The sequence below is a fragment of the Oncorhynchus keta genome, chromosome 19 (assembly GCF_023373465.1).
Source record: "Oncorhynchus keta strain PuntledgeMale-10-30-2019 chromosome 19, Oket_V2, whole genome shotgun sequence".
NCBI lineage: Eukaryota > Metazoa > Chordata > Actinopteri > Salmoniformes > Salmonidae > Oncorhynchus > Oncorhynchus keta.
In genome coordinates this window covers 21,187,034-21,201,960 of record NC_068439.1, presented here as the reverse complement: position 1 = coordinate 21,201,960, position 14,927 = coordinate 21,187,034, and the positions used below count along the sequence as shown (strand labels likewise).

General features: G+C 40.3%; 2 protein-coding genes across 9 annotated transcripts in view; one reads left to right on the top strand and one right to left on the bottom strand.

Moving 5' to 3' along the window:
- The first annotated feature begins 884 nt into the window (after window positions 1-884).
- LOC118397967 (protein Abitram) lies at window positions 885-4,316 on the top strand. Its single transcript, XM_035792842.2, has 6 exons — window positions 885-1,095; window positions 1,377-1,428; window positions 1,651-1,780; window positions 3,166-3,242; window positions 3,378-3,447; window positions 3,600-4,316. The coding sequence occupies exons 1-6, from the start codon at window positions 1,026-1,028 to the stop codon at window positions 3,774-3,776; spliced, it is 576 nt and encodes a 191-aa protein (XP_035648735.1). The 5' UTR covers window positions 885-1,025; the 3' UTR covers window positions 3,777-4,316.
- LOC118397968 (alpha-catulin-like) overlaps window positions 4,300-14,927 on the bottom strand; it is a 151,944-nt gene continuing 141,316 nt past the window's right edge. For all 8 annotated transcript variants that reach the window (XM_052470020.1, XM_052470015.1, XM_052470017.1 and 5 more), the window contains 2 exons: window positions 6,952-7,035; window positions 4,300-6,781 (listed from right to left, as the gene is read on the bottom strand). In XM_052470020.1, coding sequence (XP_052325980.1) covers window positions 6,617-6,781; window positions 6,952-7,035 — 249 coding nt within the window. In that variant the 3' untranslated portion in view covers window positions 4,300-6,616. The remainder of the gene's footprint in view (window positions 6,782-6,951; window positions 7,036-14,927) is intronic.

Sequence of the window (14,927 nt, the reverse complement as noted above, 5' to 3'; positions counted from 1 at the left end):
AGAGGTTCTCCCAACTCGTCCGTGGTATTGTCCTCCATACTGTGGGGCTTTTATTGCTCATTCTAATTCGTGCTGATTCAAAAACGTAAGTCCATAGGCCTTAACGGACACATCCTCAAACTCGTGCCCTTTTTATAGACACATTTCTGCAAATGATTGAGTATTCAAAGTGTCACCAACAAACAATATAAACAATAGGCCTATAGCAGATGCAGACTATGGCATACATGTTTCACATGCAAATAGCACTTTTCGGTAGTGCACAAAGCATGCCATTCTATAAGAGCAGTATTTCTCGAAACAATGACCCCAATCAACAAAATCAAAATCATAAACAACAGAGTAGGCTAATTACAATTTGGCTAATCTATATTTCCATATTGCCAAGTGCTATTCTTGAATATAAAGGGGTAATAAATTAATTGTAATTAATGGAAATCTGACAGAGTTTGGTTTTTAATGTAAAGATATAGCCAAATCATATTAATATCTGCAGTAAAAAAAGATGACTTAGAAGAAGCCTACATAAACATGAAGTAAAATGCAACATACGTTTATGACAAGCTATGTGCACTCTAACATTGACTTATTCTACAATAGATGTCGTTCAATTGGTAATATAAATGTTTGTCTTCTAATGCATTTTACGGGGAAAGTAATCTAAAACTAACTGAAAGTAATCCGATTACGTTACCGAGTTTGGGTAATCCCAAAGTTACTTTACTGATTACAGTTTTGGACAGGTAACTAGTAATTGTAACGGATTACATTTAGAAAGCAACCTACCCAACCCTGGGTATATATACATCTTTGGTTGTCATCAAGTAATTTCATAACTGATTAAAAAGGTTCTCGGAACGTTTGAAATTTAATTTTGAAAGTCTTCCGGATTTTTGAAAGGGACGGACCCGAAGTGTGTAACAGTGTTTACACTCCGTCACGAAATCGAAACATTTGTACATTTATCTGTCAAACATTTGTATTTTATTTAGCTAGCTAGCTAATGCTCTTTAGTACTTATATCAATGGAAGACATGGAGCATAATAAGGCACCCTCTGTCATCGATCGGTATTACACTCGATGGTATAAAACAGGTAATTTATTAGCTAACTAGACATATTTTTGCTAACGTAACCAGTGTTCACCACGACATGAGACCAACACGTGTGTTTTGGCTTTGGGTATGGTAGCTAGCCTGACAGCTTTTGCGATGTATTTTCATAGAATTTGCAGTTGACTAATTTCTTTAAGAACTGGGCTGGTCCCAAAAACCTCAAATCCGTATCCCTCCTTGTCCATGGTTGCGGACCACTGGCGTATTTTTTTAATGAATGAATAAAGTTGTAACGAACGATGTATTCTTCTTTGTGCTTAGATATCAAGGGCAAGGATTGTGAAGACCAGTGTGTTCTTCAGCATTCAAACAGGTAGCTGGCTAAGATAATGTGTTCATTTCCTACTTAAAATTGCCAATGTGCAGCTCATAAACAAAACTGCAGCTCATCAACGCGTTACTTTGGGACACAACACTCCCGATGTTGTCCCAAAGCTAATCAACAATTTGCTTTGCTACCTCCACAGACAACATTATTTATTTTCTGTAAATTTAAACATGGCGCTAATGTGTTCCTGTGGATCTCTTTTGACAGAATCTGTGTCATCACCCTGGCAGAGAGTCACCCTATCCTTCAGAACGGGAGGTCAATCAAGAGCATCAACTATCAGATCAGCGCTGGCTGCAGTCGCCTGCATAACAGAGTGTCTGGGAAGTCAAAGAGAGTATGTACCAATGTTTATAAATCCTGGTTTTGAAGATGCTGTGTTTTGGCCATGGAGAGGCTTTGAATCAATGGGTTGGCCATATTGGCACTCTTCAGAAAAGTAGTCCTCTATATTTCATTAAAATGTAGGCTATTTAATGTATTTATTTATGTTTATAGTGGGGAGGGTAACATTAGTACCAAAACAAAAATACTTTAAGGAAAGTGTTTTAATATACACTTTCATTTAGCATTTTTTAAAAATGTTTAGCTCACCTATAATTTAAAAGTATGCAACAGAATAAACATGGCCCCAAAAAGTGCTGAGCGATTAGTGCTTCTTGAGGTCTGTTCGGTTTCGATTATTTAGGTTGAATGCTGTATCAATACAGAATAAAACAATTAACCAACAATTAACTGCTTATCACTTATTAACCATAAATATTTTAAAGTAAAGTAATGTGAATAATAGTTGTGTATATTAGATTTTTTATTTTATAACTTTATTATTTCATTCCAAGTCATCTCATCTCTATAGAGCTGCTGCCTGACAAAATCACAATTTTTGTAGTTCTTCAAAGGTAATAAGGCATACTTTTATGACTGCTGATGAATACCAACTGTCATTCACTTAGATCATGTATTTTCAGGTAGAGGTGCCTTGCGAAGCAACAGCTGCTCACTATATCCCCTCACAATTGCCATTCTGCTCTCCAGGCTGCAGCACACTAACCTCATGTAGCAGGCTGGACAAGTAGATGCACAATGGATTATGGGTATTGTAGTTAATTACCAAGTTATGTGCGTTAATATTGGCCTGTTGGAAACTACAACTCCCTAGGACATCTCACAGTTCAGGCTGGATCTGATTTATCTCTTGAGAAACTGAAATGTGAGCATCGAGCTCACATAAAAAAATGGAATTCAAATGAATGAGCCTACTTTTCAATTAATCGATCAGCACTACTAAAAACAAATGTAGACATTAGTAAATGTCTTCTATAGTTAAATCTTTTTTTACAATGGTGTGGGAGTGCCAAGTTGGAGGTGTGGTGGCGTCAAAACAAATCATTGGTATGTACTGCTAAAACTGAAGTGATTTTTTGTTGTTGTTAATATAGTCTGGTATATTATTATACTTTAGTCATTTAGCAGACACTCTGCAACTTACAGAGGAAATTAGGGTGAAGTGCCTTGAGCAAGGGTACAGACTTTTCACCTAGTCTGCATCAGGATTTGAACTAGCGACCTTTCGGTTACTGGCCCAAAACTCTTAACGGCGAGGCTACCTGCCGTAAGGATACTCTGGCATATTAGGACTATTATTATATTTTACACTACTATTGACATCCTTTGATTTTCTGACTTAACGGTCAAACTAACACGTGTCTTCTTCATTTCCAGGGAGGACAGTTCCTCACAGAGTTCGCTCCTTTGTGTAGAATAACGTGTACAGATGGTGTGGAGTACACCATTTACAGGTGATTACAACCTTTGCTGCTCTTGTATTATGATTTTCACCTCTGCAGATAATCTACCCTTTATGGTTAGTGCCATTCACTACTCTAAGATCTTTTTAAATTAGCCTGAATTATAATCCTGGTAAATCTTTTCAGCTGCATAAGGGGTCGGCTATTGGAGGTCAATGAGGATATTCTTGAAAGACCAGAACTTTTACTGGGAAAGGTGAGAAACATTTCCATAAGCTTCATACCAGTTAAAATACATTTTTGGTCAATCTAATGTCCTTCATTTACATATACCCCATTGAGATGGTAAATCACATTACCATTAACATGGCTAACTGTCCTACCTGTCTTTCATGTGTATTTGACCAGCCTTCCACTGAGGGATACATTGCGGTCATCCTCCCTAAAATAGAGGAGAGCAAGACGGTCACTAATGGTCTCCTTAGCAGAGAGGAGTACGAGACCGTTGTCTCTAAACGGACCAAAAGCACCCAGCCGGAGCCACAGCCGGAGCCACAGCCAGAGCCACAGCCAGAGCCATGCTGAGGAATGAGGTCACAGGGACTCCTCACACTCTCCTCAGCCCAGCTGGAGTGACCTTTCCTGGGGCAGCTCTGTTGGAGGGGGTCCCTCGTCTCAGGCCCAGCCAGACCTAGGTACTTACATCACAGCATAGTGCATGCCCCTGTCCAGATATGGACTTATGCCCGTGGTGGATGACAGTGCAGATATCTGGGGTGCTGGAGGTAATGCACTGTGCCTTTAAGTTCTCTAGCCTCTACCTTACCTGTAGGCAGTCCAGGGCAAATACTGTTTTCTTTGCTTTGATGTAACATGAAGAAATTCAAAGACAGTTAAGTTTTATGAGATACCTTTTTTAAAAATGTTTTGCTCTTTATTATGATCGTTGATGGAACGTGACATTTATTTTGAAAGGAGGAAGTCTAAGATATTTCCATTATGTCAGTTATTAAGTGACTGTACCAAACAAGCCCATGTTTTTGTTCTGTTAGAAAAATATGTATTTTTTGTTTACTGTACATACCTTAATAAATGACACAATCAAATCTGTTTTAAGAAAAATAATGTTTATTTAGATTTTGTGTTCTGTTTATCAATCATTCAACTGTCAAAAGGATAGATGGTCTAAAAGTACATCTGTTTCTGCACATCTGTGGTTTCTTTACTCAACAGAAGATGACATTAGCTACAGCCATACACAATCAACTCTAAAGCTTTATATGGTTATGCAGTCTTCACACTAACCATTCAGGTTTAGTAGTACCAGAATCGTCACCTCAGTGGCTATAGCTACAGGTAACTGCCAAAATAAAGGAAACGCTAATATAGTGTCTTAATGGGCCACCAGGAGCCGCCAAAACAGCTTCAATTCACCTTGGCATAGATTCTACAAGTGTCTGGAGCTCTATTGGAGGGATGTGACACCATTCCTCCACTAGAAATTCCATAATTTTGTGTTTTGTTAATGGTAGTGTCGCTCCAAAATCTCCCATAAGTGTTCAATTGGGTGGAGATCTGGTGAATTTAAAATATATATATATTTTTTTAACCTTTATCTAGGCAAGTCAGTTAAGAACAAATTCTTATTTTCAATGACGACCTAGGAACAGTGGGTTAACTGCCTGTTCAGGGGCAGAAAAACAGATTTGTACCTTGTCAGCTTTAAAGGGTGTGAGACACACACACCCTTTAAACCCCCTGTGCTCCTTTGAGACCCCTTTTTCAAAGTCACAGATCTCTAGCCATGGTAGCCAAAATACTGGGCAACTGGGCGTTTTTATACATGACCCTAAGCTTGATGGGAAGTTAATTACTTTATTAACTCAGGAACCACACCTGTGTGGAGGCACCTGCTTTCACTCAAGTGTTTTCTTTATTTTGGCAGTTACCTGTATATATCTGTGCTTCAAGTACCATAATAATACACAATAGCCCACAAGGCAGTCTTAGCCTGCATCCCAAATGACACCCTTTTCCAGTGTTTTCCAAACTATGGGTCACGAGAGAAACTGGAAAAAAAGGAAATAAATTGCGCTTGGTTCATAGAACAGGGGTCACATCAGTAACTTCCGGTAGCCACTAGATGCTGTTGTAATAATGTTTCTGTTTTCTTCCTACAAATGTGGCTCAGTCTTTTGAATGGTTTAAGCTATAAAATATTATGACCCCATCACTGAAAGATAAGACTCTCAGGAACACCTACAATGCCCACAAGCCACACAGGACTAATTAGAACAGGCACTAAATCAGGGGGGAAAATAACATGATGTTCTTCTCTACACAGAAGATGCATTTCAGTCACTTCAAACCATACTTTAGATTGAAATACTGTCAAAAGTAGTGTCAGACTGATTTGTAATACTGTCGTTGCCCCAATTAAAAAAGTAAACAGACATTGATTACATACATTTTTTCAAAATTCTGACCAAAATGGGGTCGCGGGCCAAAATATTTTGTGAAAACTAGGTGCACAACTTTTGACCAGAGACCTATGGGCGCTGGTCAAAAGTAGTGCACTGAATAAGATGCCATTTGGGACATAACCTTAATTACAAGTACACTTCATAAGGAACAGCTACAAAACCACAGTTGATTTGACTCATGCGCTAGGCCAGCAATCTTTTACATGTCTTCTGAAAAATGCATAAAACAGTATACCACAAACACTGAATGTGATTCAATACTCTAAAGACAGTAGAAAGTCAATTGGATAAAATGGTCTCCGCCTCTGCTGAAATGGAGCAATAATAAGAGCCTTATGTTTCAGTCTATTAGCAAGCCAAGTGTCATAATACCCTGATTAAACCATCCATTTACTCTCTTATTTGGCATCAAAGTGAGAGCATTGATTTCACTCAGTAATTACTAAACCATGATGGGATTTGGTTGGCGTACAACAGTGAGAGAAACAGCAGGAAGCTGGTCTTCTACCAGATCTGTTTGGGCTGTCCTGCCAACTCCTCATGAGAATGGCCATAGGAGTTGATAAGACAACCAAAACTGATCTGGGACCAGGCAATCAGACAGCTGGTTTAACAGCCCAAATCACAGGGATTGATAAAAGGAGATTAAAAGACCTGTCAGGTGATGGCATCATGCACTGGCGATGGATTTCATTACAGCATATGTTTTTAAATATTTGTTCATACATCTGCTGTATTTGGCTGAGATGTGCTACAGGTAACAGTTACACCACAAAGCAAATGGGCTGATTACACTGACAGAGGCACGTGTGAGTGGTGGGTGCACTGCCATTATGTCTGCGTGAGTGACGTTTCATGTATGTCGCCCCCTGGTGGTCGACAATGGTACGCTCCAACTCTGATAGGTGATACAGGTTAGGGATCAAAGGTCGCTGGACTGGACTACTTGCTCTCCAGGAAGGTGAGGTTGGCCATATGCTGCTCCAGGGATTTGACCCCGAAGCCGTTGCTGTTCTTGCCGTTGAGCACGTCGTCTTTGACGGCCGTGGACGACTGCCTGTCCCTCCAGCTTTGTGGAGAACCCAGACTGCTTCTCTCTGACTTATACTGGAGACACAGACACAGGATAAGGTAGAATAACAACACATTGTAAAATGTCCACCATTGATATATTCATCTGTACTTAAAAAAAGTGTACTCAAACCCCAGTAAACATTGCTAAGAGGGTGCACTTGAACCACTTGGTAGATGAGCTGATGTCAACTGTGACCTCTCACCTTTCTGACAATCTTGTTACAGACTGGCAGGAGGTAGATCACCACAGTAATGATGGCTCTGGTGTTCTGAATGGAGGAATCCACCTGGAGACAGACAGAGAAAGATTTCAAAAACATGTCAAGGATGGTGGTCTGATAGAATGTAATAATTATGATTACAACATAAATATATAGATAATGGTAAAACAAATAATGGTATGTATACATGGGACACTAGTAAGAATCTAAGAATTACCGTCTAAGTTGTCTCACTACAGAGTGTTTCTAAACCTCTCACTACAGAGTGTTTCTAAACCTCTCACTACAGAGTGTTTCTAAACCTCTCACTACAGTGTTTCTAAACCTCTCACTACAGAGTGTTTCTAAACCTCTCACTACAGAGTGTTTCTAAACCTCTCACTACAGAGTGTTTCTAAACCTCTCACTACAGAGTGTTTCTAAACCTCTCACTACAGAGTGTTTCTAAACCTCTCACTACAGAGTGTTTCTAAACCTCTCACTACAGAGTGTTTCTAAACCTCTCACTACAGAGTGTTTCTAAACCTCTCACTACAGAGTGTTTCTAAACCTCTCACTACAGAGTGTTTCTAAACCTCTCACTACAGAGTGTTTCTAAACCTCTCACTACAGAGTGTTTCTAAACCTCTCACTACAGAGTGTTTCTAAACCTCTCACTACAGAGTGTTTCTAAACCTCTCACTACAGAGTGTTTCTAAACCTCTCACTACAGTGTTTCTAAACCTCTCACTACAGAGTGTTTCTAAACCTCTCACTACAGTGTTTCTAAACCTCTCACTACAGAGTGTTTCTAAACCTCTCACTACAGTGTGTTTCTAAACCTCTCACTACAGTGTTTCTAAACCTCTCACTACAGAGTGTTTCTAAACCTCTCACTACAGAGTGTTTCTAAACCTCTCACTACAGAGTGTTTCTAAACCTCTCACTACAGAGTGTTTCTAAACCTCTCACTACAGTGTTTCTAAACCTCTCACTACAGAGTGTTTCTAAACCTCACTACAGAGTGTTTCTAAACCTCTCACTACAGAGTGTTTCTAAACCTCTCACTACAGTGTGTTTCTAAACCTCTCACTACAGTGTTTCTAAACCTCTCACTACAGAGTGTTTCTAAACCTCTCACTACAGTGTTTCTAAACCTCTCACTAGAGTGTTTCTAAACCTCTCACTACAGTGTTTCTAAACCTCTCACTACAGTGTGTTTCTAAACCTCTCACTACAGAGTGTTTATAAACCTCTCACTACAGAGTGTTTCTAAACCTCTCACTACAGAGTGTTTCTAAACCTCTCACTACAGTGTTTCTAAACCTCTCACTAGAGTGTTTCTAAACCTCTCACTACAGAGTGTTTCTAAACCTCTCACAGTGTTTCAAAGTGTTTCTAAACCTCACTACAGTGTTTCTAAACCTCTCACTACAGAGTGTTTCTAAACCTCTCACTACAGTGTTTCTAAACCTCTCACTACAGAGTGTTTCTAAACCTCACTACAGTGTTTCTAAACAGTGTTTCTAAACCTCTCACTACAGTGTTTCTAAACCTCTCACTACAGAGTGTTTCTAAACCTCACTACAGTGTTTCTAAACCTCTCACTACAGAGTGTTTCTAAACCTCTCACTACAGTGTTTCTAAACCTCTCACTACAGAGTGTTTCTAAACCTCTCACTACAGTGTGTTTCTAAACCTCTCACTACAGAGTGTTTCTAAACCTCTCACTACAGTGTTTCTAAACAGTGTTTCTAAACCTCTCACTACAGTGTTTCTAAACCTCTCACTACAGAGTGTTTCTAAACCTCTCACTACAGAGTGTTTCTAAACCTCTCACTACAGAGTGTTTCTAAACCTCTCACTACAGAGTGTTTCTAAACCTCTCACTACAGAGTGTTTCTAAACCTCTCACTACAGTGTTTCTAAACCTCTCACTACAGAGTGTTTCTAAATCTCTCACTACAGAGTGTTTCTAAACCTCTCACTACAGTGTTTCTAAACTCACTACTCTAAACTACTACAGAGTGTTTCTAAACCTCTCACTACAGTGTTTCTAAACCTCTCACTACAGAGTGTTTCTAAACCTCACTACAGTGTTTCTAAACCTCTCACTACAGAGTGTTTCTAAACCTCTCACTACAGTGTTTCTAAACCTCTCACTACAGAGTGTTTCTAAACCTCACTACAGTGTTTCTAAACCTCTCACTACAGTGTTTCTAAACCTCTCACTACAGAGTGTTTCTAAACCTCTCACTACAGTGTTTCTAAACCTCACTAAAGTGTTTCTAAACCTCACTACAGTGTTTCTAAACCTCTCACTACAGAGTGCTTCTAAACCTCTCACTACAGAGTGTTTCTAAACCTCTCACTACAGTGTTTCTAAACCTCTCACTACAGAGTGTTTCTAAACCTCTCACTACAGTGTTTCTAAACCTCTCACTACAGTGTTTCTAAACCTCTCACTACATTGTTTCTAAACCTCTCACTACAGAGTGCTTCTAAACCTCTCACTACAGAGTGTTTCTAAACCTCTCACTACAGAGTGTTTCTAAACCTCTCACTACAGTGTTTCTAAACCTCTCACTACAGAGTGTTTCTAAACCTCTCACTACAGAGTGTTTCTAAACCTCTCACTACAGTGTTTCTAAACCTCTCACTACAGTGTTTCTAAACCTCTCACTACAGTGTTTCTAAACCTCTCACTACATTGTTTCTAAACCTCTCACTACAGAGTGCTTCTAAACCTCTCACTACAGTGTTTCTAAACCTCTCACTACAGAGTGTTTCTAAACCTCTCACTACAGAGTGTTTCTAAACCTCTCACTACAGAGTGTTTCTAAACCTCTCACTACAGAGTGTTTCTAAACCTCTCACTACAGTGTTTCTAAACCTCTCACTACAGTGTGTTTCTAAACCTCTCACTACAGAGTGTTTCTAAACCTCACTACAGTGTTTCTAAACAGTGTTTCTAAACCTCTCACTACAGTGTTTCTAAACAGTGTTTCTAAACCTCTCACTACAGTGTTTCTAAACCTCTCACTACAGTGTTTCTAAACCTCACTACAGAGTGTTTCTAAACCTCTCACTACAGTGTTTCTAAACCTCTCACTACAGAGTGTTTCTAAACCTCTCACTACAGAGTGTTTCTAAACCTCACTACAGTGTTTCTAAACAGTGTTTCTAAACCTCTCACTACAGTGTTTCTAAACAGTGTTTCTAAACCTCTCACTACAGTGTTTCTAAACCTCTCACTACAGTGTGTTTCTAAACCTCTCACTACAGAGTGTTTCTAAACCTCACTACAGTGTTTCTAAACAGTGTTTCTAAACCTCTCACTACAGTGTTTCTAAACCTCTCACTACAGTGTTTCTAAACCTCTCACTACATTGTTTCTAAACCTCACTACAGAGTGTTTCTAAACCTCTCACTACAGAGTGTTTCTAAACCTCTCACTACAGAGTGTTTCTAAACCTCTCACTACAGTGTTTCTAAACCTCTCACTACAGAGTGTTTCTAAACCTCTCACTACAGAGTGTTTCTAAACCTCTCACTACAGAGTGTTTCTAAACCTCTCACTACAGAGTGTTTCTAAACCTCTCACTACAGAGTGTTTCTAAACCTCTCACTACAGAGTGTTTCTAAACCTCTCACTACAGAGTGTTTCTAAACCTCTCACTACCTCTCACTACAGTGTGTTTCTAAACCTCTCACTACAGAGTGTTTCTAAACCTCTCACTACAGAGTGTTTCTAAACCTCTCACTACAGAGTGTTTCTAAACCTCTCACTACAGTGTGTTTCTAAACCTCTCACTACAGAGTGTTTCTAAACCTCTCACTACAGAGTGTTTCTAAACCTCTCACTACAGAGTGTTTCTAAACCTCTCACTACAGAGTGTTTCTAAACCTCTCACTACAGAGTGTTTCTAAACCTCTCACTACAGAGTGTTTCTAAACCTCTCACTACAGTGTTTCTAAACCTCTCACTACAGAGTGTTTCTAAACCTCTCACTACAGAGTGTTTCTAAACCTCTCACTACAGAGTGTTTCTAAACCTCTCACTACAGTGTTTCTAAACCTCTCACTAGAGTGTTTCTAAACCTCTCACTACAGAGTGTTTCTAAACCTCTCACTACAGAGTGTTTCTAAACCTCTCACTACAGTGTGTTTCTAAACCTCTCACTACAGAGTGTTTCTAAACCTCTCACTACAGAGTGTTTCTAAACCTCTCACTACAGAGTGTTTCTAAACCTCTCACTACAGAGTGTTTCTAAACCTCTCACTACAGAGTGTTTCTAAACCTCTCACTACAGTGTGTTTCTAAACCTCTCACTACAGAGTGTTTCTAAACCTCTCAACAGAGTGTTTCTAAACCTCTCACTACAGAGTGTTTCTAAACCTCTCACTACAGAGTGTTTCTAAACCTCTCACTACAGAGTGTTTCTAAACCTCTCACTACAGAGTGTTTCTAAACCTCTCACTACAGAGTGTTTATAAACCTCTCACTACAGAGTGTTTCTAAACCTCTCACTACAGAGTGTTTCTAAACCTCTCACTACAGTGTTTCTAAACCTCTCACTAGAGTGTTTCTAAACCTCTCACTACAGTTTTTCTAAACCTCTCACTACAGTGTGTTTCTAAACCTCTCACTACAGAGTGTTTCTAAACCTCTCACTACAGAGTGTTTCTAAACCTCTCACTACAGTGTTTCTAAACCTCTCACTACAGAGTGTTTCTAAACCTCTCACTACAGAGTGTTTCTAAACCAACACTAGACACACCAAACACCCACAACCTCCATCTCCTGCTCCATTTAAAAATAATTTTCAGCAATGACCTTTGCCTGTTTAAAACACCCTTAATTCCCTTGTGACAGACAGAGTGGACCGATCTGTCTGGCTAATGACAACTTGAGGGGAAAGCCAATGCCCATCTAACAGATCCACATTAATCAGAGAAGCCCAATGGTTGTGTCCCAAATGGCACCCTATTCCCAACATAATGCACTACTTTTGACCAGAATCCTATGGGCCCTATTCAAAGCAGTGCACACTATATAGGGAATAGGATGCCATTTGGGATGTGCCCCATGTTATTCTCTCTTCTCTCATCCTGATTGTAACCTTTCCCATTAGTACAAGGTGACCAGTGTCAGTTCATCACTGTCCAACAGATTTTAAGAGGTTCATTAAGCTCAGTGTCATTATAGGGTTTCATTTTACAATAATGTTTTTATGATTGACCTCTGTCTGTAAAGCAGTAACAAATGTTTGCCCAATGCTGTATTAAGAATGGGTTGACTGTCTCTCATCATTGCAGTTCATCAATACTCCTTTGCCAGGTTTCCTTTCAGTGCATTCTCTCACACTCCCTATAACCATGGCCATGTCTGAATACCCATACTTGCGTTCTAAATAGTAGGCATTTTAGTTATGCGAAAAAGTTAGTTTTATAGTATGTGCAATTTAGAACATTTTGTACACTTTAAATGCCAGGATGTCGTACTGTATTTTGAGACACGTGTGTCTGACAACAGCTGATAATCAGCTGAAGGGACGCGCTGTACCAAAACCAACGAATGGCGGGAATCAACACAATTTTTTATTTTTTTATTTCTCCTGTATTTAACCAGGTAGGCTAGTTGAGAACAAATTCTCATTTGCAACTGCGACCTGGCCAAGATAAAGCAAAGCAGTTCAACACATACAACAACACAGAGTTACACATGGAATAAACAAACATACAATCAAAAATACAGTAGAAAAATCTATATACAGCATGTGCAAATGAAGTAGGATAAGACAGGTAAGGCAATAAATAGGCAATAGTGGCGAAGTAATTACAATATAGCAATTAAACACTAGAAAGGTAGAATGTGCAGAAGATGAATGTGCAAGTAGAGATACTGGGGTGCAAAGGAGCAAGATAAATAAATAAATACAGTATGGGGATGAGGTAGATTGGATGGGCTATTTACAGATGAGCTATGTACAGGTGCAGTGATCTGTGAGCTGCTCTGACAGCTGGTGCTTAAAGCTAGTGAGGGAGGTAAGAGTCTCCAGCTTTAGTGATTTTTGCAGTTCGTTCCAGTCATTGGCAGCAGAGAACTGGAAGGAGAAACAGCCAAAGGAAGAATTGGCTTTGGGGTTGACCAGTGAAGTATACCTGCTGGAGCGCATGTTACGGGTGGGTGCTGCTATGGTGACCAGTGAGCTGAGATAAGGCAGGGCTTTACCTAGCAGAGACTTGTAGATGACCTGGAGCCAGTGGATTTGGCAATGAGTATGAAGCGAGGACCAGACAACGAGAGCGTACAGGTCACAGTGGTGGGTAGTAAATGGGTTTTTGGTGACAAAACGGATGGCACTGTGATAGACTGCATCCAATTAGCTGAGTAGAGTGTTGGAGGGTATTTTGTAAATTACATCGCCAAAGTCAAGGATCGGTAGGATGGTCAGTTTTACGAGGGTATGTTTGGCAGCACGAGTGAAGTATGCTTTGTTGCGAAATAGGAAGCCGATTCTATATTTAATTTTGGATTGGAGATTTAATGTTTAATGTGAGTCTGGAAGGAGAGTTTACAGTCTAACCAGACACCTAGGTATTTGTAGTTGTCCACATATTCTAAGTCAGAACCGTCCAGAGTAGTGATGCTGGACGGGTGGGCAGGTGTGGGCAGCAATTGGTTGAAGAGCATGTATTTAGTTTTACTTGCATTTAAGAGCAGTTGGAGGCCACGGAAGGAGAGTTGTATGGCATTGAAGTTCGTCTGGAGGTTTGTTAACACAGTGTCTAAAGAAAGGCCAGAGGTGTACAGAATGGTGTCGTCTGCGTAGAGGTGGATCAAAGAATCACCAGCAGCAAGAGCGACATCATTGATGTATACAGAGAAGAGAGTCAGCCCGAGAATTGAACCCTGTGGCACCCCCATAAAGACTGCCAGAGGTCCAGACAACAGGCACTCCGATTTGACACACTGAAGTCTATCAGAGAAGTAGTTGATGAACCAGGCGAGGCAGTCATTTGAGAAACCAAGGCTGCTGAGTCTACCAATAAGAATGTTGTGATTGACAAAGTCGAAAGCCTTAGCCAGGTCGATGAATACGGCTGTACAGTAATGTCTCTTATCGATGGCGGTTATGATATCGTTTAGGACCTTGAGCGTGGCTGAGGTGCACCTATGACCAGCTCTGAAACCAGATTGCATAGCGGAGAAGGTATGGTGGGATTCAAAATGGTTGGTAATCTGTTTGTTAACTTGGCTTTCGAAGACCTTAGAAAGGCAGGGTAGAATAGATATAGGTCTGTAGCAGTTTGGGTCTAGAGTGTCTCCCTCTTTGAAGAGGGGGATGACCGCGGCAGCTTTTCAATCTATGGGAATCTCAGACGATACGAAAGAGAGGTTGAACAGGCTAGTAATAGGGGTTGCAACAATTTCGGCAGATCATTTTAGAAAGACAGGGTCTAGATTGTCTAGCCCGGCTGATTTGTACGGGTCTAGATTTTGCAGCTCTTTCAGAACATCAGCTATCAGGATTTGGGTGAAGGAGAAGTGGGGGAGGTTTGGGTGAGTCGCTGTGGGGGGTGGAGGGCTGTTGATCGGGGTAGGGGTAGCCAGGTGGAAAGCATGGCCAGCCGTAGAAAAACACTTATTGCAATTCTCAATTACTGTGGATTTATCTGTGCTGACAGTGTTTCCTAGCCTTAGTGCAGTGGGCAGCTGGGAGGAGGTGCTCTTATTCTTCATGGACTTTACAGTGTCCCAGAACATTTTTGAGTTTGTGCTACAGGATGCACATTTCTGCTTGAAAAAGCTAGCCTTAGCTTTCCTAACTGCCTGTGTATATTTGTTCCAAACTTCCCTGAAAAGATGCATTTCACGGGGGATGTTCGATGCTAATGCAGAACGCCACAGGATGTTTTTGTGCTGGTCAAGGGCAGACAGGTCTCTCGTGAACCAAGGGCTATATCTGTTCCTG